Genomic DNA, 23,758 nt, shown 5'->3' on the forward strand with positions numbered 1-23,758 from the left:
CATCTAACCCATGGCATACTTCGGGCTCTGCGCCAACAGCATTTTTGGAATTGACAGAAGTCAACTTATGGTTGGCTGGTGGTGGTCTGCTGGAGATTTAAAAAATCCCTTGGAAAAAGAAGGGTTGTATGAAGCCACATAGGGGTATCTCACACTTGGGAGCATCCTCTGTACTGTAGGAATGCACCTGCTTTATCCCAAGAGGACACAGAAGAATGATCCCATGAAAAGCATTGGACAAACTGAAATCAATGTTCAAGATGCATGATAAGCAGGAGGAAGAAAATCTAGGAAAGATGCAGTGGGACTGTAAGATTACACCAGCACTGTTCCCAAAAAGGGACCATGGGTGTTGATTTTTGCTTGACTCCAGGGCACCTGTGTTTTTGTGTTCTGCAAGAGTCTAGCTTATAAAACCCACAATTTAGCACCAATGTGAAACTTCTAGGATGGCTTCACCAGTGGACTCCATAATGCTGATCATCCTGGCCTGTATTGCTCCATGGTCTCTGAGTCAGCAGAGACTGTGCAGCTGCCAAGCCGGTGCCTAGATGTAGGAATGGGCTGGACCCCAGGGCCAAACTGAGGATAAATCCTGACAAGGTAAGGGTAAGCAGCTTTATGTCCGGGAATTAAATAGGAAGTCTGTCTCCGATGCTGTTGACTTATTGTTGAAATAGCAGGTGTGTAGCTAAAGCGGAAACAGGGTAAGCCGAAATTAACTCTGGTAGAAATGGAGAGAAACCAGAAGTCAGGTTTGTCCATTGTTATTTTTTTAATTAACATCTAACCACAAATTGCCAGGTTTGTTTGAGACTGTCCCTTCAAACTAGCTGTCTACAGAAAGATGCCATCATTGTGTTTGGGAGCATACAAATTTATTACAACATTTAATCCCTAGGAAAGGTGGCTCATTCAATAAGTAGGATCCATCTAAACTGATCGTTTGCCCTGGTTCAGGCACTCAAGGGTATTTTCTTCCTGTGCGCAAGTAAAGAATCAAGTCCTCTAACCAAAACAACTGGCTACGCTGGAAAAACGTATTCCAGAATCTCAAATGAGAGTATCAACTAGATTGCTGAGCTGAATCCTTTTGTGGGTGGTTCTACAGGTGGTGGGGAAAGATCTCACAATCTCTGAAATGCTTCTGGTGAGATCTTGGATTCCCATCCACCTTTTTTTTTTTTGCAGATTAATGGCACAGTTTGGGGTGACAAGAGGCAACGAAGCCAGAGACTGTCCCTTGCCATGTTCTTGGCTGCTGATTTAAATTTGAGAAGCCATCAGGAGAGTGAGCAAACTAAAGATGACACAGAGAAGAGGAAAGTGGACAAAAAAGAAGAGAAGCACCCTGGCATCTTGGCACAATGAAGACGTTGCAAAGAGCTTCTCAAAGTCCTAGATCTCATATTCCAAGTAGAGGAGAGAGCTACATGCTGTGGTCCACCATGAAATCACGTCACTCAGCTGTGACCGACTTTTCTCATTGACTTCAATGAAGACAGAAGGGGTGGTTATTCTAGACCGGGTTCATTATGGGTAATTGCTTATGCCATCAGGAGGAAGGGAGACCCCTTGTCATAACAAATGTGTGGCTATAAGCATCCTTACTCAGAATTCTGAGAAGTAGAAGGGACAGCAGGTGACACTTGCTCAGTCACCGGGCAACCAGTAGCAGCGGAGAGCTAACCAGGAGGAGATCCTACCCAAGGATTCCCAGTGGTTCTTGCTAGTACTGAACTCAACAATAGCTTATGCTAAAGTTGACGTTCTCCTTCCAATCTTTAGGACAGTGACTGGTTCTCTCATATCTTGGCCTCAGCTCTGAACTTCGCAAACATTAGTCTTCTCCAGTCCTCATTTCATGTCTGATTATATATTGACCAGACGCTGATGCGGTGATCCTTGGAGCCAGCTGCCATTAGTCTCTCACTGGGCTGGTTGTGGTCTGAGAAGGCCACACAATGGACTGCTGATGTGTGGTAGTCTAGGACAGCCAACGGCTTAAGCTTCTTCCAGCCAAAGAGGCGGATGCGGTGATCCCAGCCGGCCGTTGCCAAGATCTTCTTGTCTTGACGAAGGGTCACCTCGGCAATCCCAGGATTGGTGAGCTGGTATGTTTGTTGAAGCTGTGGAAAGCATCAGAGGTGGGGAGATAAGCATGGCAAAGATTTATTCGTGTGGTCAGAGAAAAGACAAACACTCCTGATAAAGTTGACCTCATCTGGCCCCAAAGAATGGAAGCACGCTGAAGTTGCAGCTCCCATTCTTCACTTCCTGCCCCCATTTCTCTCCTCTTCTATACCAACATTTTGATACCATGGCATGAATTATAAGCTACGAATATACTTAGAGATGCTTCTTGCAATGGCCTTCTCCTTTTCCTGACACAGACTCTACCTGCTGCTTTGAAGTTCAGCCACACCTGTTTTGCTTTCCATACAGCATGAACATCGTACATCTGTGATTGCACGTCTTTTGAAACCACATTTTGGCTGCCAACTAGCACTACAGTGGTCAGGCTGGTTCGGTTACCAAAGAGAGCAGGGTGGGAGTTTTCAGCTCTCTTACCTTTTGGGGAAGCTGAAGGTTCTTCTGTGAAAGGATAAAATATTTGTGTTAAGCCTATGTCCCTGTTTTGCTGGAGGAGGTTGTGCGACTGTAATTGGCCACAATCTTGGGGAGGCAAGCAGTGAGTCCTGATCACCCAAGAGAGACAAGGTTCTCTTGCACCAGCCTGCCCCCAATGGATGCTTTCCAAAGAAGTGGGCATCAATTCCCCAAATTCCTAGCAATGGCCTGGTTGGGAGGGAGAGGAGAGGTTCATATATCTAGGTAGGGAAGACACTCTTGGACCATGAAAGTAGGAAAGTATCTCCAACATCCCTTCCTTCCACTTGTGCACAGATAGAACTCCAGAAAACCGAAGTGGTAGAGTGGTGAGGGTGCTGGACTAGGAGTGGGGAGGCCCAGGTTCCACTTCATCCTCAGCCATGGACACTCCCTGGGAGACTTAGGTCCACTGGGTGACTCTATCTTATGCCAGTCTACATCAAAGAGCTGTTGCTGTGGGGAAAAATGGGAGGAAGATGCTATTGAGCTTTGAGCTCCTGAACAAAAAGATAAATACAGGTCATCCTTGACTTATGACAATTGGGACTGGAACTTCTGTCGCTAAGTGATGCAGTCATTAAGAGTTGTGTCCAATTTTACGACCTTTTATGCTGCGGTCATTAAACAAATCCAGCTTCCCCCATTGACTTTGCTTGTTGGAAGCTTGATCACATGACCACAGGGACGCTGTGACGGTCGTTAAGTGCGAGGACCGTCACAAGTCACTTTTTTCAGCACCGTTGTAATTTCAAACAGTCATTAAACAAATGGACGTAAGTTGAGGACTACCTGTATAGCAAATAATTAAATATGCCAGCAGACCTCAGGAGCGACATCCAGTCTGCATTCTAAAACTAAAAGATGTAACTAGTCTTGGGATATACAGACAATAAGTCTTAACACACGATTTTAAAAAAGATTGGGTTTTTTTTTCCATTATAGACTATACTTGCCTACCCAAATACCACAAGGCTCTGGGGAAAAAAATAAAACATTTCTTGAAGAGCTTCAATAAAAATGAGTGTATGACCTCGGTTGTAAGGTAAAACCCCTGGGAATTTTATCTTAGTACTTCATTCCATTATTTGTATGAAGTAGTAATTCTATGCAATTAAAGTGCATTTATTCTGGCACCATCGACATACAGAAGGGAGATATCAAAAATTATTGGGGGGGTGGAGGGTCAGGGGAGAAGGACAGATCCCATGAGTTGTATGATAGATGGTTTTTTTTGAAGGGAGAAAACAAAATCTTAGAAGCAGGGAAAAAACCTTTGCCCGGCTGAAGTTCAAACACCAGCATTCTGACAACATGTGCAAGTTGGTGAATTTGAAGTTTGGAATCTGTTCTGCTAGCAGTTTATGACATGCATGGAACTCGTTCTTAAACTGGGGACTGGCTACCTGTAATATTGTGCAAATCCTGGAAGTGAGTTAATCCAAAAACTAAATTCACCATGCTGGATGAATCCAGCCAGTTTAATTCTTGGGGGCTTTGTGGGGAGGGGACGGTCAAACCCTGGAAACAGGGATGGCTGAAACACTGTGCATAAAATCTTGCAACAGCTGTCACTTGTTGATTTATTAATATGGTTAAAGTTCAGTTCTCCGGACCTCCACCTGGGCAACGGATGGAATTTGCGTCCAGTTGTGTGGACTTCAACTCCCAGAATTCTCAGCAATGATTTTATGAGCTGGGAAATTCTGGGAGTTGGAGGTTCAGGCACTTGATGGACCTCTAAGTGGGGGAAAGCTATCCAGTGGGTGCAATGGGTAACATGTCCAACACATCTGGATTCCTGTTCCAGTCCAAAACATCTGGAGACCTCCAGATTGGGGATTGCTGCTGTCATCCTGGTGCTACAGGTTCCTTCATTGCAAGCAGCCTCCCCTCTTGATGAAGGACGGGGGAGATTATTTCTCCCACCCTTCAACCGCACAGTGGAACAGTGCCACCCAAAACACCGTTCTGTCACTCGGCCCTCCGATGGCTCATTACAGAGCGAGAGCTGCCGAAAATCTTTGCAATAAAAATAGAGTGACATTGGAGTGGCTTTCCAAATGCCACGATTATGTCAGGAGCCTGGAATGTCAAGAAAAAGCCCCATCTGGTTTATATTATTAACCCGAACGGATAGAAGGGAACAATTTAATGGGGGTCTGTAATAGTCTGGATAGCAAAGAGGAGGAGGAGGAGGTATATTTCAGCTTGTTATAAAAAACTTTGTCCATCCTAATTGGCTATTGGGGAAGGGGTGGGGTAGCTCTATCCTTGTGGCCTTTCAAATTTTATTCTTTTCATATTTCAACCAAGCTCAGCATTGCTGCAAGTAGAATAATGCCTTCTGCTCTTTCTCAGTAGCCTGTTTTGGCTGCAATTCTGCTGGCACTCGTCCCCAAATTTGTTATTAGGAAGAGTGATAACATACAGTCCCTGTCAGAATGAGCGGATCCTGGGTTTTCTATCGCATGGAATACAGAACACAAGCGTCGTTCCTCTCTCAGAATTTTTTAAGAGTGGGGAACCAACAGAGAACCAAGTATTATCGTAAATGATAATCTCCCTTTTCTCTCTCACCCCCTGATTCTCTTTTCTGTTCTTTTATGGCCGTATTAGATATGACAATTTAAAACATTTGTTTCCCTCTCTCTCTTATGCCAGAACCAAAATCTTTGCGTACAAAAAATGTAGCTAAGGTTTCTGCAAAGCAGCAAACCAGCTGTCCATCTGCAGGCAGTTTTCATATGGTGGATTTTTAAAAAAGATTTATGTTTTACCCGAATATGCTTTCTTCTAAATGATGGAATTAGCTGAGTCCACTTACATTAGTGGATATTCATTCCTGCTCATGCACCAGCTGCCCAAATGCCATGCAAGCAACCAAGAGATGCAGGAAGAATTTCTACATTTGACCAACTTCTAATCTTCCACCAGCTTTGGTCTTAGGGCTGGACAGGGTCCTCCCTAATTAAGCACTGACTTAATTTCTTGGTGCTGATGTGGATTTTGGTTTAGACAGAAGGCATCTTCCTCTGGGTGACCTTGGTTTCTGCAGAAACGTCTTAATGAAACACTTGCTTTAGCCAACCAGCATTGTGCATGCACACTTCTTTCATACAAACACAGTCTTCCCCACTGTAGATCAGCATGTCCAAAAAACCCTAAGCACAACTTAATTTTAGACCCACAGAGCCAAAACTAGGATGCTCTTCACTGAGGATTTACTAGTATTTGCTTTTTCTAAGGAGCGGTTCATAAATATCTCTAAATAGCTCTACATTCGGACAGGCTTATGGCACATCGATGATAAGGCAATGATTAACAAGGTTATTTGGGGTCAGCTGGCCATTGGGTGGTCCAACTTGGACCGATGGGAGCTAATACTAAACTAAATTTGAAAAATAAATTAATTAAAAATACAAGAGATGCTCTCCTGCTAGCTGAGAATTTCTTGAGTTTTGGGGAATGCAAGACCAAAAGAGAGAGACCCAGAAGAGGAGGGGGAAATTACACTGACTGACTGAAAATGTAGCTTGAGATGTTGAGAATTAGGAGGAGCAGGAGGTAGAAAATCTGGCTGCAACCAAATTTCCTGCTTTAGAAATGGATGTTCGCATTAAGGCTGTGCAGTTTTGAAAATAATTTCCCCAAAGTACGTTGCACTTTGTGTGAGCCCGTGCAAATGCAAGAAGATTTGCAGCTGCTTTAAAAAGTTCCATCAATTGTAACGAGTGGCTTCCTTCAAGGAACTACAGCTGGTGGTTTTGCTGTTTTTGCTGGCTCTACAGAGGTCTAGAAAACAACAGGATCCTTTAAGGAATGGCCAAAAGAGGCTAGAATCGCACGAATTTTCATACAGCTTTTTCCAAATTATTTTCAAAGCTGCACAGCCCTAGTATAAACGTTGCTCTCTGGGGGGCCATCCTGCTTGCTAAAGGAGTGCTCATTTTCTTCCGTTTCAATCTCCGGTGAGCTCCCAGGCCAGAAACGTAGCAGCAGTATTCACAGATCAAATATCGGTCCTTTCCTTTTAAAAAATGGCTGCATCGTAGAAATCATATAGACATAATTGCATATAAGGTGGAAGAGGCGGAATGCACAGCATTCAGAAAGGCTGGCTTGGAACAACTGTGTGGCTTGGTCCGCGAATTCTACCATCTTTAAAATCAATTTGCAATGCATAGTCTGAGGGGATAGAAAAATAGATAAGCAGGTTTTGGCTATTGAAATGGAGAGCATACTGGGGATTCCTTGTTTCGAAGACTCCATTTTAATCGCTGAGCTCATATGCCAGGCCAAAACTGGGTTAGCAAAATGCAGTTCTGGGCTTATTTTGGGGGGTTGTAACTTCAAGCGATGGAGTAGTTCACACAGTCTGCTAAGATTTTTTGTTGTTTATTCATCCAGTCGCTTCCGACTCTTCGTGACTTCGTGGCCAGCCCACGCCAGAGCTTCCTGTCGGTCGTCAACACCCCCAGCTCCCCCAGGGACGAGTCCATCACCTCTAGAATATCATCCATCCACCTTGCCCTTGGTCGGCTCCTCTTCCTTTTGCCCTCCCCTCTCCCCAGCATCAGCATCTTCTCCAGGGTGCCCTGTCTTCTCATTATGTGGCCAAAGTACTTCAGTTTTGCCTTTAATATCATTCCCTCAAGTGAGCAGTCTGGCTTTATCTCCTGGAGGATGGACTGGTTTGATCTTCTTGCAGTCCAAGGCACTCTCAGAATTTTCCTCCAGCACCACAGTTCCAAAGCATCGATCTTCCTTCGCTCAGCCTTCCTTATGGTCCAGCTCTTGCAGCCATATGTTACTACGGGGAACACCATTGCTTTGACTATGCGGACCTAGCAGCTGGATATTTCCCCATAATATACTGAAACCCAGAATACCCGATCACAGTCTCTCTTAGATTAACAGATGGCTGAAACCCATTTGACCGTAAGTACTATGTGCAGGCAGAAAGGGGCAGGAGGGACAAACATCCAGGCAAAAGGTATTGAGCAGAAATATAAATTAATAACCATCAGAAAATCAGGGAAACTGTGTGCAAGAGAGAGGAGTAAAGGCGCTTTGGGTGCAGATTTTGTACCACGGCTATGCTTAACATCTGTTCCTTGACGATCTCAGGAGATGCAAAGCAGCCCATCTGTCTGTCCGCCTCTGTCCGTCCATCTGTCCGCCTCTGTCCACCTATCTGCCTGCCCGTCTGTCCGACCAACAGTCTGTCCGTCCATCTGCACACCTGTCCATTAGTGTGTCCGTCCATCTTCCTGCCCATCAGTCCATCCATCTGTCCGTCCCTTCCGATCTCTCTATCCTCTGGACAGACGGACAGGCAGATGGATGAACGGACAAATTGATGGACTGACGGATGGACAGACACCAATTTTCATTGGTGATCAGCTACAAATCCGAGGACCTTTTCGCATATGGCATTATCAGTGGGATTTAAGCGAGTTCTCGGTGTTGACCAGCTTCAATCTCCTGATAACCATCTAACAATCTTCATTCTTTCCAATGGATTTTGCCCAGTTCCAGTTTGGATTATCCAGCTCTTCTTTCCCCTAAATAATTGGGCTACTCCCTTAATGACTTCTAGATTTTATATTGCTTCTTATAGCTGTGGGTCATTCCGATTGACTTGAATTATTTATAATGCTTATTAGAGAATCTTAAATTGCTTCTCTTGGTTTACAACCTAACACGAGGGTTACTGACGCGGAAAGGTGGATCAAAATCGCCTTCCGATTCATAGAAATTATATGCAGATTCAGTGCAAAACAGATCTGCCAGCTTATCCCATACTATTTCCTTTTGAATTAAAAAAAAAAGGTTACTCTGCCCCCCACCAAACTGGTTTCCAAGTCCAGTCAAAAACACAAATGATTTGACGTGCCCAATTTGGCCAGGTATTATTGTAACGTTAAAAAGTCACTAGCGTAAGCTGAGCGATAAGTACCCCCTGACCAATTCTCCCCACTTGTATTCTCTAGTTATTCAGAATTATTTTCCCCCACTTCTGACCCATGCAGAGCTCCAATCCCAGACATTTGGGCAGCCCCAAGTTCATTTTTTCTCACAAAGATGGAATGGTTTAAAAAAAGAAAACAACACAGGAAAAGTTTAGAACCGTTCCCATCTCCAACCAGCCTCTCTCAGATCATAACCAGCCTGTGATTAATTAGCCCAGCATTTGCAACGAGCCCATTCCGTGCCTAAATATTTTTTCAATCTATCAGACTGTTAGTGCAAAACCGAACAAATAGCTTAGGGAGGGCAAAGGGACTGACCTCCAAGTCCTGCAGCTCAGAGTGACTCCAGACGCAAAGCATCTTCTCGGATGAACCAGAGACTCCCTTGGTCTTCTCGGAATCAAAGTCGAGGCTCATGATTGGCTCCTGATGACATGTGAGCCGACTCAGCATTCTCCCCATTGACAAATTCCACAGAACCACTGATCCATCCTCGTAGCCAGCCAGAAGGAGGGGATGAGAACCAACGTTGGGCTGATAGCACAGACAGCAAATACAGAAAGCGAAGACAGCGTGTGGGGTCAGGTCCAGGAAGGAAAGGCCAGCAGGTCATCAAACTCTTAACAACGTGGTTTCAAAAATGTATCTGGTGTTGTGTCTAAGCTTCACTATCCAACAAGTTAGGACCATTAAGAAAAAACCTCAACTATGACCACTATTCCTCTTATTCAACCCATATAACTCTCTCAGAATCTATTCTTGCCATTTAAATCTTGGCTTGGGTGTTGACAGAAGGCTGGCTGGGGCTCAAATGCCTTTCTGGCAAATGATGTCAACCTCCTTTCCAACAGGGTCATCAGAACAACGCTTTTTCAAACAACCCTTGAATTCCACGCACAATGCCCCTACCTGTCATTGTGTCTCTCTCTCATCCACTCTGAATTCTGCCTTTTCAAAATAATAAAGTGCTTGGAAGAGCCCACACCTGGCTTTTATCTCCAAATTCTACAGTAAGACAATTACATTCTTCTTCCCCTTTCAACCCCCCACCACTTCTGAAACAGCTCTCAGTGGGGAGCTGTCCCCACTGTAACCAGCCAAGGGCAATTTTGATTAATGATGTCATGGGTCAAAGGCCACAGCATCTTGGGCAGCCCCCCATCTATTTAAGCCTCTGAAATCAGTCCAAGAACAGAATGTTATTTGTCACACTTAAGGAAAAGATTCATCACCGGAATGGCCGGGGACTAACGACAATGAAATCAGAAGACCCACCATGTTAAGACTACTCAAAAGCCCTAATCAAAGCAGATTAAAAAAGAAAAACCAAAACGTGTCAATGCCACTTTAGACAAAACCCCCACCGAATAGGACCCCTGCTTCTTTTTCAGATCTGATTTCTGATTAAACCTTAAATATTTGGCATGCATATACTAAAAGCTAACCGACAAGCTAGCAGTTTTCGGAAATAAGTACTGTAATTAATGGACAAGGTAATCCTCACTCTTCCCTCCCCGGTTACACTTTCAGGCTAAAATGTCATAATCCTATCACGCGATATACTCTAGGAATAGCTGTATTAACTACAGTGGTGGTCTTCCTGCTAGTGACAATTAACCTTATGTGGAAAAGAAAGAAGGGTAAGAAAACAGGCTTCTGGGATCCATGGTATTAAAGCACTGATCTTCCTCTAATGGGTCCCAAAGCTAAGCTTTTTCCAGGATGTAGCTTAGCCTTGGGAAAATGTCCGCCACAAAAGCCATTTGAGGGATGCCTTGACAGGCCAGAGATGGCCAGAGATACCATATTTGGATGCTAATCTCTCCTCGTGCATCTTCTGGACAAGCAGGAGAGCACATTGCAGAAGGTCCATGTTTCAATGCCCAACATCTTCAGTTTGAAATAATCAGTAAGGGATGGAGCAGGTTTGGGAGAACAGCTGTACGCGTAGGCTAGTGGTTCTCAACCTTAGCAACTTTAAGATGTGTGGACTTCAACTCCCAGAATCCCCCAGCTTTCTGGCTGGGGAATTCTGGGAGCTGAAGTCCATACATCTTAAAGTTGCTAAGGTTGAGAACCACTGGTGTAGGCAATACTGAGCTAGGTGGACAAATAGCTCAATTTCTTATTAGCGTCCTCTCTATTAACCTTGACCATTCTGGGTAGAGATTTTCAAGTAACAGGCAAGAACTGGAGAACTAGTACAATCATTAGAATCAACATCATTAGCCTAGTTTGACCAGATGCTCCATTCGTATCTTTGAGAGCTTCCTATTTTTCCAGCATTCCAGCCAATAAAACGGGATTCAGTGAGCAGCACTGTACACAGACATAAACCATAAAAGGGCTGGGCTGCGTTTTACTTAGCAGGAAGTACAAATCCATTAGGATTAGAACTAGACCAAATAATTTTGGCTTTGCATTATATCAAAACACAATCAGTAGCCCAGTTTGCACACTGGGTTAATGCATTATACGAAATGGTGAGGTTCAGCATGGCATACCAATCCCGCCTCTGCATGGCTTGGCCTGGTGCTGCAAACCCCGTGTGGTTCATTCAATCAACCATGGTTAAGCAAATCATGCTTAATCTGGGAGGAGTTACTTGTCTGAACAGACAATCTTAGCTTAGCAAAGCAGCTTCATAAATTTGTGATATGCAGATAGGCGCACTGTAATGAAACTTAATTCCACCCTCTCTGCAGATAAGAGAATGCATAGGGAAGCTCCGGGTGGCGGGGAGAGAATGGAAACTGTTAAAATCAAAAACCTAGATGGATTTTGCAAATAAGATTATCAGCAGGTCCCGACTGGAATTTGGGCATACTGTATCCTGTTTTTGTTCTGGGGAACACGTTCTCTGGGGGGGGCTTCATCCGTGTTGTTGTTCTCCACCCCAGTGCTATGCCATTCCACACCCCTATAACCAGACCACATTGATCTTGATATCACTCATGCTACATAACATGCTGATTACTGCAATTGTTCCATTTTTATAATGATTTATGGATTGTACAACACCTTGGGTACCATGCTCTGTCAGTTTGTTTGGGCTTGAGGCAGGCTGAAATATTTAAAGGAGGATGTTTTATTGTCTGATACCAATCAACTCATCCTAGGCAAATCACACACTTTTCCTGCCAACTGGGCGAGGCGGAAACTGCATGCGCCGCGCGCACACACACAGAGAGATCATCTTCCCTTCATTCTCCCACCAGGAGAAAGGCCGTGTTGCGCAACTGCGATTGTTCTTAAAAAATGCATGTAAGAACTGGAAGTGAACTATGTGTTTTATATAAAATGCCATAACACGTGTGCTGGCCAGGTGGATGGCAATTCTCTCAAGTTATTTATTTATTAATCAAATTTATACAGCCGCCCATCTCACGAAAGTGACTCTGGGCGGCGTCCAATTTTTCCCTGATGGGTTTTCAAAGTAACAGCAAAATGAGCTAAGTGTCACGATTGCTTGATGGATTATGGGCTATCAAGTTAAACTCTCAGCAGCCAATGTGTCATGATGGAAAGGTAGAAATAAAATATTAGACCATCCTGAAATAAATTTATGACGACATCCATGGAGGAGTGGAATTTAGCACTACTTCGAAGTGGTGAAGTTTAAACTGTGACTCCTAAAATCTACTATGGGTAGGGGAAAAATGTATAATCCTTAGAGTTAGATCAATGTTTCTCAACTTCAGCAACTTTAAGCTTTTCATTGGATCAGCCTTTCTCAACCTTTTGACCTTGGAGGAACCCTTGAAATATTTTCCAGGCCTCAGGGGAGGAACCCCTGCACATTCAGGCTCAAATATAGGCCTGAAGTTCCAAAATTATTATATTCATTTCATGGGTAGGCCTGTCTATGTGCATGAACAGTGTTCTTACACTAAAAATAAAGAATGGAACTTACCTTTGTAATCTGAAGTTGCCCAAATTTGAAATAATGTTTTAAATAAATCGTGATCTCCCAGGGAACCCCTAGTGACCTCTCATGGAACCCTAAGGTGCCACGGAGCCCTGTTTGAGAAACCCTGCATTGGACTGAAAGGAGGAAAAGGGGCTAGGATGACTTCCCCCCAACTGGATGGTGCATTCTCTTCTCTGATCTGTTTCATAGGGCATATTTGCAAAACACTGCTCCAGTGGTTAGGTGAAGGAGATCCCTGTTTCCCTCCTGCCTTTAACAGCATAATTACTTGATTGCTTTTGACAATCAACAAAGAAGTATTCTAGGAGCAAAGAATGATTCATGGGTTCTGCGTAGTGGTATGTGTGTGTACCAGGGGAAGTGTTTTATAATTAGCTTCTGTTGGCTTACCCACCACATCCTCAGACACATGGGCATGCCCAGCTTGGCATCAGTCTCTGGCTTCAAGATACAGATTGATGTCTTAGACGGCAGCTCCAGAACCTGAACCTGACATTAAGAAAACAAGTTGAGTTGGCCACCAGCCAGCATCCAACACAACACAAATCTTTTCAGGTGATTTGCAAGAGGCTGGGACAAAGCCTTTCATTTGCGGGGAGCGGGGAGAACGGGCAGGAAGACCCATCAACCCCAGGAAAGACACACGGCTGTTAACGTGGATGAAAGCTGGGTAGAAAACAAAACATTTCTCTTTCGCACTTCAAAGGCGTCAAAGGTGTCGTTTTCCAAATTCAACACCGGGTTGACTTGCCTGGTGCCATTAAGTATGTTTCCACCTCATACCTGTTTGTTCTAGATGTTGCCATCCCAGCTGGACCTTAACTGGAGAAGACTGTGGTCTGATCCCCTGGAAGCAAATCCTACTGGAGATTACTCCTGAGGAGGAGGTTCCAGTTTGTGCTCTTTGCCCCAATGGACAATGGCCGCTACCCAAGTAGGACATTTCAAATGACCATGTAGGCTGTTTACAGTTCTTTGCAGGGAGATGGTCTCAAAGCAAGGGATGGATTTTCTCCTGAAATCCCAACAGCCTCAAGAAGTCTATCTAAATGGGGGCACAAATAAGAGACCTGGTTGCACCTGCCCCCCACAAATCACTATGTAGTTTCCAGAGCCTCCCCAAACACTGCCAGAACATTGCCAGATATAACATGGCCAGACTGGGATGGAAGAACTATTCAGTACAATAAAGCCTTGATTTAACAGACTCCCATTTAGTGGACTTTAGTTGCAACAGGCAAAATTTCTGCCCAGACTTTGCCTCAAAATAAAAGACAAGTTCACTGCATCCCAAGAAGTCTGGGCGAGGCACTTACGTTTACATTAAATCATGTTTTCATCATTAAACCAATCTGCCATGCGCTTCAAGATGTAAGTCTGCAAATGGATGCAAATAGTCTAATTTCAGATTTAATGGACATGCAGGAATAACAGACAGCTCTTCTCCCTGGATCAAGGAGTTAAATCAAGGTTTTCTTGTACCTGCAGAGAATGTTAGCTATATTTTGATGAATTAAGGCAACTTAAATCAGATTTGGGTTTGGCCCAAGCTTTTGGAGTATGCTTTCTGAGGATGGCCCTTGGTCTAAATAAAACTGTAGCTTGTGCCACTGGGCAACTAAGATATACGGCTCCATGCATTTACACAACGCATTTGCTACCCCCAACAGGATGACCCTCATAACTGAGGGACTCCATAAAGTTGAATTCTTTCAATACTCCCCCCCTTTTTCCTCCTTGGCCGCCTTCCCAGCTTTATGCACTCACATGAAAAAAAATTGCATCTGCTCATTGAAATGCATTTTTGAGGCTGCACACCGAGCAGCTAGAGGGTGGCCTTGCCAACCCAGTGTGTTGCATTCAACACACCACTTACAAATTAACCTTTAAAACTAACCCTGCGCCTTTGCACCGAAGCCTGCGATCCCCCAGGGAGAACAGAAATGAGACCAAGCTGTTTCAAGAACACAAACCCCAGTTTGAACAGTTTGTGGATTGTATTTCAATCTCTGCAGCGTGGGGGGAGGACACCACCAGCTACAATTTACTGCTGACACATTTTTCAACATGAAGGGCAGCGAGTGGAGCTGAAGCAGGGAAAGGGCCACTGAAATGACTGGGACTTGCAGAGGACAAAACAGGACCTGCTCCTGCTTGGCTCCTCTTCTGGTACCACCAAGAAAACCAAATGAGCAGAAATCAGACCTTACTGGAGGCCTTAATGAGGTGCACCAACTGTGAAATTTGCTGTCTGATCCTACTGCACTTTTCCTCGGAAATAAGAACATGGGAAGCTGGCTTATTTATGTAGTTACCCATTAAGATCTCTCTCTCTCTCCCACCTTTCCCTCAAGAACAAAAAATCTACATGCATAGCATTCCCACCTCCCATTTCTTTTCCCTGCAACATGAGGCAGGCAGGGTGAAAAGAGAGTGCCTATGGAGTCCTTGGTGTTCCCTGAGCTTGGTTGTTTTCTTGTAGACGTTTCATTACCTGGCTAGGTAACGTCTTCAGCGCTACCTAGTTTAGAGAGTGACTCGCCTTCTAAATCATCTCTTGGACTTCTCTCGGATGAGATCAGCCTCCTAGTCCTGGTATGACACTTTAACCCAGCCTTTCTCAACTCTTTGACCCTGGAGGAACCTTTGAAGTATTTTCCAGGCCTTGGGGAACCCCTGCACGTTCAGGCTCAAAGATAGGCCAGAAGTCACAAAATTATTGTATTTGTTTCATGGGTAGGCCTGTATAAACGCATGAACACTAAAAATAAAGAAACGTACCTCTTTAACGTGAAATTGCCTGAATTTGAAACAATTTTTTAAATAAATCGTGATCTCCCAGGGAACCCCTAGTGACCTCTTGCGGAACCCGAGGGTGCCGCGGAACCCTGGTTGAGAAACCCTGCCTTAACCACACATCACATTGGCTGAGTACTGCTTGTTCCAAGAGTGGACAAGCTGTGGCATGAGAATTTCTGGCTGGATTGACAGAACCTTCACACATGTAGCCGCTGGGCCTTAGAAAGAAATCCTACATTGCATGTAATTTAAAACCAGGAGAATTCTGCACTGGTTTCTCCAGGAAAAAAAAAAATGTTTTCACTTTTGCCTGGAGTTAATAATGTTCTTGTGTGGCTACAGGTGACCCCAATAAAATACCCTCTTCTTTTTTGGGACATTTCTAAGGCTTTTTAAACACGTTTCTGGCAAATTGGCAGGAGAAATGCATGTAGCTCATAACTGGCGGTTTTATTGCAATCAAGAACAAATAAATGCCTGTTTAAATCTTATTATTCATAGACTGAACCTGCTTCAAGGAAAAAAAATGCTCGTTTGGGTAATGGCCAAGTGTAAACACATATTAAGTCTTCATGTTAATCATAAGCCTTAAAGTGTTTTGGCTCAGAATGAGACGTGTTTATGGAGGTTTCCAGGTTATACGGAATTTATGGAACTTCTGACAAACATTTCTATCGGGCAAGTCAGCAAGTCCACGACTGCAAACCACAAAGCCCGCTCGCCGAGGCAACGGATCACCACTCAGGTCATAGAACATCTGCTTTGGAAAGAGAAGAAGCCAAGTGCAATGGAAACATGAAGCATTGCAGCTGGTCTGGAAAGAACGATGGGCTATATCTTCCATCTTCCCTGACTATTTCCCACACTCAGTCAGGCCCAATGGAAGTCAGAGGCTACTAACATCTCAACCGCCCCATTTTGTAGGTAATACCGACGTAGTTGGAGAAACAGGCTAAGTTGGTCTAAAGCTGATTCCTAACCAAAGAAGAGGAAAGTCCAAGGTTAAGATACTACTTTTTATTGAATCAGATCATTGATTCAACTAGTTTGATGGTGGCAACTTGAGGATTTAGACAGGATTAGAATGCAAGTCTCCAACACATGCTCAGCCGCTAAGCTGAAATTCCTCTCTTACACCTTCCCTACAGAATCCTAGATCTGCAATGTTAGAACAGATCATTTAGGCCACTGAGTCAACTCCCTGCAGAAATCATAATTAAAGTGCCCCCTGATGGACAAACATCTCCAATGAGTGGGAAACTTTGGGTAGCTGTAGTGTGGTTTTCTTAAATATATTTGGCCATTAAGAAATCCCTGTTACTTTGCTGGTTGGTGATGCTATAAAAAAAATGTTAGCATTAGGGCTGGGCAATGCTTTGCAACACACGGGGTGTGCCTGAATCTCCCCAAAGCAGCCGCATCCCTTCCCAGAATCTACATGGGGATACTGCCAGCATCACAGTAGGACAGAGAAGGGGAACTTATGTCAACTGCATCAAAATTATTAGCCATGTTTTTCGGTCAGAACCCCATCTCAGACGAGAGCAACAGAACCATCAGCTATACAGACTGGAAACCCTGCTAAAAACCGGGCGTAAGAAATACCACCACCATCATCTCAAAAGATCTAATGAGCTCAGCTGATGGATTCTAACATCCCCTCTCCAATAAGTTCTTTGACACAGCAATAGTTTCCATTGTGTAATTTATGAAACCGGAGCACCCTTCCAGATGTCCTACAATACCATCCCCATGACCCTTTGCCAGTAGCCAAACTGAGAGGAACATCTGGAGGCTACCTGGCCATAACACAATGCAGAGAGCATCCATATTATAGGAATTACTTACCTCATCTAACCCTTTCCAAGGTGTGGCCAGGAGACACCGTTTCTCTGTCACCTCAGAATGTGAACATTTGCAGAACCCAACATTCTCCATGAAAAGAGAGTCTGTGACCATGTTCCTTCCTTCGGCTAAGTCCCACAGGCAGACGTTCTGGTCACGGCCCTGACTTTTGCAACCAAAAGTGTTATTTGTCATATGGAAAGCCCTCTGGGTAGAAAATTCATTCACTTCCCCAGGGCTCATTCAGTTTCATGGCAAATCCCTGATGAACCTCCATGCTTCTAGTACTCCCCCACCCCCTTTTAAAACAACACTGTCTTAAATGTCCAGCTCAACAGGTTACCCAACACTACTAGATTCCTGGCTACTGACACAGAGGGGAACTCAAATCTTATTTGCACATCAAAATGGATTTGGAGTATGTGATATGAAAGTTCAGATTAATAAAGCTGTTGAAAGGACTCTTGAAACAGCAGTTTAAGTAAAAATGTTTTCTCTAGGTTATATACATGTTATTTAATACTTCTGTGGGTCTCCGGTTTTATGCTGGCCAACCCCGAAGCTGTGAATACAGGAAGCTACTTTCTGAGGCATCACAGCACTGATCCAACATTTTCTGATGCTAGATCTGATGGACAATCCAACAGGTGTCTTTGCCTTCGCTTACTTCCAGAAGTAACTGAAAGTGACATGCTGAGATTTTCTGTATCTATTTTATGACTGAGTTAGGACTTCCCTGGAGAAAGACACTGGGACAAAGACCCCAGGTCTCCTGCCTACAGCAGCAACCCCTTAACTAACAGCCATGTGGAGAAGTGAGATCCTCCATAAACTGTGTTTTCTATAAAGCCCACCTTTAGAAGGCTAGTAACCGATCTGCAGTGCCTTGAGACCAGCATTTAGGATAATGTTCTCCAGATACCTTGGACATCCAATTCTCATTAACTTCAGGCAGCATGGCCCAAGGGGATTGGAACTGTAGTCCAGCATCATATGGAGGGACCTAAACTAGATCAAGCAGATTCAGGAATACGGTTGGGTGTTTTTATGACTGCACTGGCTTTAAAATTCATGGCATAGGGTCAGGATATTCAAGGGACCACCTTTCTTCAGTTGTCTCTATCCAGCCCATCAGGTCTGGAAGGATGGGCATGCTTCAGGTTCCATCTATTAAGGAGTGCCATCTGGAAGGACCCAAGAAACATTCTGAAATGGTATGTGGGATAACACTAGGCCATCTGCCAAGATGAGCTAACTCAGATTTCTCAAAGCATAAAAAAGATCTGCTTCAAAGAAAGAAAGTCAGAAGAGACATTTTGAAGAGGCTCATGCACGCAATCCACCTTCCTTTGCAAGGTGACTTTTGGAAATCCGTGGGTTGGAAATCTCACAGTGATCCACAATGCAGGAACCCACAAGGCCGTTGTTACTAAGTTGTGCTTTCAGACAAAAAGAAAAAGAAAAAGACTGTTGCAATCCATGGAAACCACAGATTATATCTGTCTGGGAATGGATCCTCTCCAACTCAGATCAAACCTGTCAGGTGCTTTCAGATATTTCTCGGGAAATCAACTTATTTCAGGAATGAAATCAAAGCTGGAAAATTAAAAAACTTTTCAGCCAGAACTCTGGGTGACATTAAGATTGGGTTCATACATCACATTAAGCTACCGTATAATTTAGTACACTTTGGCTTAGCATGAATGTGTGAAGCCAGTTAGCGTGTGGCTTAATGTGTTATATGAACACAGCTGATTAAGGCTTAGCCCACCAACTATGGTGGCCTTCTTAACTATGGTTAAGAAGGCCACAATTTAGCACAGGGGGGCAACTTAAGATGCACTTAAGGCGGGGGGGTGAAGGTTACAAAATGAGTGAGGCTTCATTACATATATGGGCGAAGGTGAGCTTCTGGATGGAAATTGGTGGCTTTCTTTGGTTTTTAATAGGGGTGAAAATGCTTTGCATCAGAAGCAATAAAGGTGGTTGGGAGCACGTGGGGTTGCACACAGTGTAGCTGTTTGCAGCTTCTTAAAGACTCTTGGATTTGCATTTTAGCCGTGCAATTTCAGGAAAATATGTCTTTGAGTAAAGGAAGCACTGACTGCTGCCGGTCTCCACCCCAAAACACCTTGTTCGCCCCTTTCATTCTACCAACACAGCCAGAGAGGGGGAAAGCTTTCAGTTCCCCATCATTTCTTGAGTTTTCTGCAACCAGAATTATCGTCCAGCTTAAGTACAGTTGGTTTTAAAAAGCCATCTCAGACACAGCAGCTGGAAAGGGGCTTGCCTGGCCTGTTAATCATGGTCTGTCATGCCAGGCAGCATAACAGACTGTGGTTAATGAAACTGAACGAAAAACCTTTCCAGAGCAGAAGAGAGTGAGCAAGCTTAAGCTCACCAAGTCTACATTTATCAGAGTCAACTTCAGTTTCGCTAATAAATCAGAGCTTGGTATCATGTGTGTTCTAGCCTAGCATGATAGGCAAATATAGACTACGTTTCAGGATAGCCCCTTTATTATCCAAGCTGATCTGCTTCCCCAAAGTTTCTCTCTGAGAAAAGAGACTTTGTGCTTTTGAAAAGAGGCTATTGAAAAAAAGGAGGACGATAACGTTCATGGAATGGAAAGCAAAGGACCAAACCAGAGACAAGCGTAACCCTGAAAAATTTCTGCCCCGATACTCATTCGGTAGCATCGTACAAGCCCGAGTGGAGGCACGTAATTACGTTAACAGCTCGCAGTTATTTCTAATCTTCCGAGGTGTGAATTGTGGTTATGCAGACAGCAACAAATCTAAATGCTAATCAGGTCTGCTACAGAAGATGTCGTTCCACGATAAACAGGTTGAAACATCTCCCGAAGCCTAGCAAGGTTTTGGCAACCTGATGCAACTGGAGGGAAAGAACACAGAGACTCCGGGCACCTACAAGATGTGTGGATTTATCACGGCAGAAGCTGTTGTGCGTGTCTGTTTGCCTGGGTGCAATCAGTATAAATGCTACATACCCAAACACACACAAACACACTGTCAAAGGGTTAAGGTAACAGTAAGTCTGACTTCCTTGAAAAAGAAACAGCCTTATAGGTTGGTTCTTGGCTGTTTAATCCAGCCCCGGAAAACACAATTTCCATGCATTAAACAGATATGGGATGCGTGCTTCCTGAAGGCTCGTTGTACCCACGCAGTGGCAAATCCACGCAAAAGGGCCAATTTCCACTTACAGAAAGCCGTGTTGCATCAGCAGAGCAGGCTGACAAACCCTTTGGATTCAATTCCAGGAAAGTGCTTCAACCTGCATGGGGCATATGCGTGCCGCTGGTCAGCGACCCTTTAAAGCAGCTGTGTCTTTTCAGAGGATCACACTGCTTTAAAGAGTGCCAGACGGATACTACTTTTGTGCCTGCAAACACCTTTTTCCAATCAAATCCAAAGCAATGCAGAGCCCCATTTAAAAAAAGCGAACACTGGGCTCCAAGCTAACTGTCACACATACAGTGGGACCTCCCCTCACTCCCTTTCCCCTTTTATTCCCCTTATGTGCCACTCAAATCTGCTCTGGCACAGAAGGAGCAGAGGGTCCCTTCTACTGGGGACCCTGTACCATCAGCAGGGAAGCACAACTGTATTCAGTTTGCGAACAGGGATGTGAAGGCTCTTGAAAGTGGCGTAGAACAAAAAAATAAATATCAAAGCCTCTTTTTGGCTTATTGATTGATTGGATTTATAATCTGCTGGGCTCCATTGCCATTCAGTATGCCGCTGTGCCTATAGAATACTCACAACTTCCATTAAAAATTATTTACAGAAGCACATAGAACAGTGTTTCTCAACCTTGGCAACTTTAAGATGTGTGGACCAACTCCCAGGATTGATGGCTGGGGAATTCTGGGAGTTGAAGTCCACCCATCTGAAAGTTGCCATGGCTGAGAAACGCTGGTCTGGACAGACAGTAACAAATCAATCCATAGTTCTCACTCAAGGCACTAATGATCAGGCTGAAATTATCATATTTTGGACACTTTATGTGAAGACCTGGCTCTCTGGGAAAGCTTATAATGCTGGGAAAGGTGGCAGGAAAGAGAAGAACCAGTAGCAAGGAGGATGGACTCAGCTACAGCAGTAATGGGTGGACTTTTGGGAAGATCTGAAGGACCAAGCAGGGACAGATCAACCTGGAGAAAGTCTATCTGCGTGGTCACTAAGAGATGAGACTGTCTTGATGGCACGTAGTCAACCAATTGGTCAACGCTGCCAAACTTGAATTATGCCTGGTGAATTGTAGGCTCACCTAAGAAGTGCGTTTCTTCTGTTGGATAACGTTTTCACCCAGTACACTGATTTTCCATTGTGGCCATCCAGGCTACTGCATGCTCTGTGTGTCTTCAGATTCCAGAGATGGATCAGCCCATTAGAAGATCTTTTTTGAAACAAAAAATGAAAAAGGGAGAGTTAACCATTATTTTGACATTTTGACCCAGTTTTTAATGTAACAGATCTTGCACACAGCTGTAAAAAAGTGAGAACCTAAAAGGACAAGGTAATTACAACTCTTATTTAAATGAAACATCCCCTCTAGTTCCTTTGTTATTTCCTTGTGTCTGTTATAGATGGTAAACCACTTAAACAGGATAACTTGTAAAGTAAAATACAGTACATGGCAGTATAATACAACACTGTTGTATTTGTATTTGCTGTCAATAATACAGGTAGTCCTCACTTAACGACCACAACAGGAACCAAAAACTGGTTGTTAAGCGGTGCGGTCATTAAGTGAGTCACCATGTGACCAGACCCGATTTTACGACCATTTTTACAGTGGTCCTTAAGTGAATCACAGGTTGTTAAGTGAATCATAGTGCTTGTTAAGCAAATCCAGTTTCTCCACTGGAAGTTTTTTGCCGGAAACTGGCAAAAACGGTCGCAAATCACGATTACGTGACCACAGGACGCTGCAACTGGTCGTAAATGTGAGCTGGCTGCCAAATGCCGTATCAGGTGACTGTGGAGGCAGTGCAACGCTTTGCGACAGTCGTAAGTACAGGTAGGTCGTAAGCGGACAGTCATTAAGCAAGGACTACCGGTCTGCTGTTGCGGTACTCACCCTGAGTAAAGAATGGGAAACTCTGGGTCTGGGTCTGAACAATGAAAGCAAAGAGTATTGACGGCACTGTTTGTTCCTCGGAGAACATACACTGGATCTGGAGCAGGGGCAGCCATCCTGGCAACAAGAGCCAACGAGAGGTTCCTGAAAAAGAGAATAAGGAAAGATGGAAACATGGCTTATTTTATTTTTTGTTTTTTATTTTTTTTATCCTGCCTTTATTATTTTTATAAGTAACTCAAGGTGGCGAACATACCTAAATACTCCTTCCTCCTCCTGTTTTCCCCACAACAACAACCCTGTGAGGTGGGTTGGGGTGAGAGAGAGGGACTGGCCCAAGCTCACCCGGCCAGCTTTCATGCCTAAGGCGGGACTAGAACTCACAGACTCCTGGTTTCTAGCCCAGCGCCTTAACCACTGGCTGCCTTGAGTGAGAACTATGGATTGATGTACATGGTTTGACAGAATCAGAAAACCATGTAAGCACTTAGAACGTAGGTAATATCAAATCCTTTAAAAAGGCAAAAATCACAGCAAAAGAACATGTCCTGTATATCCTCCAAAACAAATCCCACTATCAAAATTTTGCATCTTGCTTTCATGTTCCACCTTCCAATGGAGGAGAAAGAAGGCAGAGCTCCAGGACTGGTTAAATTAATTTATAAACTTTTTTCTTCTTCACAGCTAAGACAAGGGGAAAAAATGGAAAAACAAAACCTGGAACTATCTATCTATCTATCTATCTATCTATCTATCTATCTATCTATCTATCTATCTATCTATCTATGTATGTCTGTCTGTCTGTCTGTCTGTCTATTTATTTATTTATTTCAGGGCCACCATGGCTACTTAATGTAAGATAGGATTTCCTTTAGGGGCTGAGCCCTCCTAAGCAAGCAAATTTGTAAGTAACAGAAGTTTTGTTCACACATGGCCTAAGCCCTCACATGGATTGCTTACCTGTTCTGTTTCCTTATTTTCATTTATTTACATATTTACTTACATTTATCTGAAGTAGGTTATCGGCCACCTCAATCAGTGGGATGGCTTAGGGTGGTGGTGCACCCAGGCCGCAAGACTTGTTGACAAGTTGGCGGCCTTGCAATCGAATACATTTTTTTTAAAAATATCTTAACCAATAGGCAGCAGTTAAAAGCATCCCAATGCAGTGTTATTCCAAAATGCACAGGTTTGCACAAGCTGAAAACACACTCATTTATGTGTGAACCAGGCCACTGAGCTGCATTTGATGGGTGGGATCAGTAATTACCCAGAGTTTTAATTTTAACAGATTGCATCTCTAGATCCCAACCTGATGCTCATTCAGAAACAAATTTTACAAGCTCCCTTATTGTTTGCAAGCAAGGCATGAAGACAAACAAACCCAACATTCTTTGATGTCGTCCTTTGGGTTGTTAGTTCTTAGAATGTCACCTGTCAATGCTGATGAATTACACCCACCTACAAGATTGATTTGCCTGAGTTAATTTCA

General features: G+C 43.9%; 1 protein-coding gene across 2 annotated transcripts; it reads right to left on the bottom strand.

Moving 5' to 3' along the window:
- Window positions 1-1,189: 1,189 nt before the first annotated feature.
- GNB1L (G protein subunit beta 1 like) lies at window positions 1,190-22,384 on the bottom strand. Of its 2 annotated transcripts, XM_063315568.1 has the most exons (6): window positions 22,267-22,384; window positions 21,454-21,582; window positions 17,164-17,326; window positions 12,907-13,005; window positions 8,904-9,119; window positions 1,190-2,129 (listed from the first exon to the last, which is right to left on the bottom strand). In XM_063315568.1, the coding sequence occupies exons 1-6, from the start codon at window positions 22,380-22,382 to the stop codon at window positions 1,863-1,865; spliced, it is 990 nt and encodes a 329-aa protein (XP_063171638.1). In that variant the 5' UTR covers window positions 22,383-22,384; the 3' UTR covers window positions 1,190-1,862. The 2 variants fall into 2 exon arrangements, with proteins under 2 accessions (XP_063171638.1, XP_063171639.1); XM_063315569.1 differs by lacking the exons at window positions 21,454-21,582; window positions 22,267-22,384 and adding an exon at window positions 18,264-18,488 and having other exon boundaries at window positions 1,192-2,129.
- Window positions 22,385-23,758: the final 1,374 nt, after the last annotated feature.

The sequence above is a fragment of the Candoia aspera genome, chromosome 15, assembly GCF_035149785.1.
Source record: "Candoia aspera isolate rCanAsp1 chromosome 15, rCanAsp1.hap2, whole genome shotgun sequence".
Lineage (NCBI taxonomy): Eukaryota > Metazoa > Chordata > Lepidosauria > Squamata > Boidae > Candoia > Candoia aspera.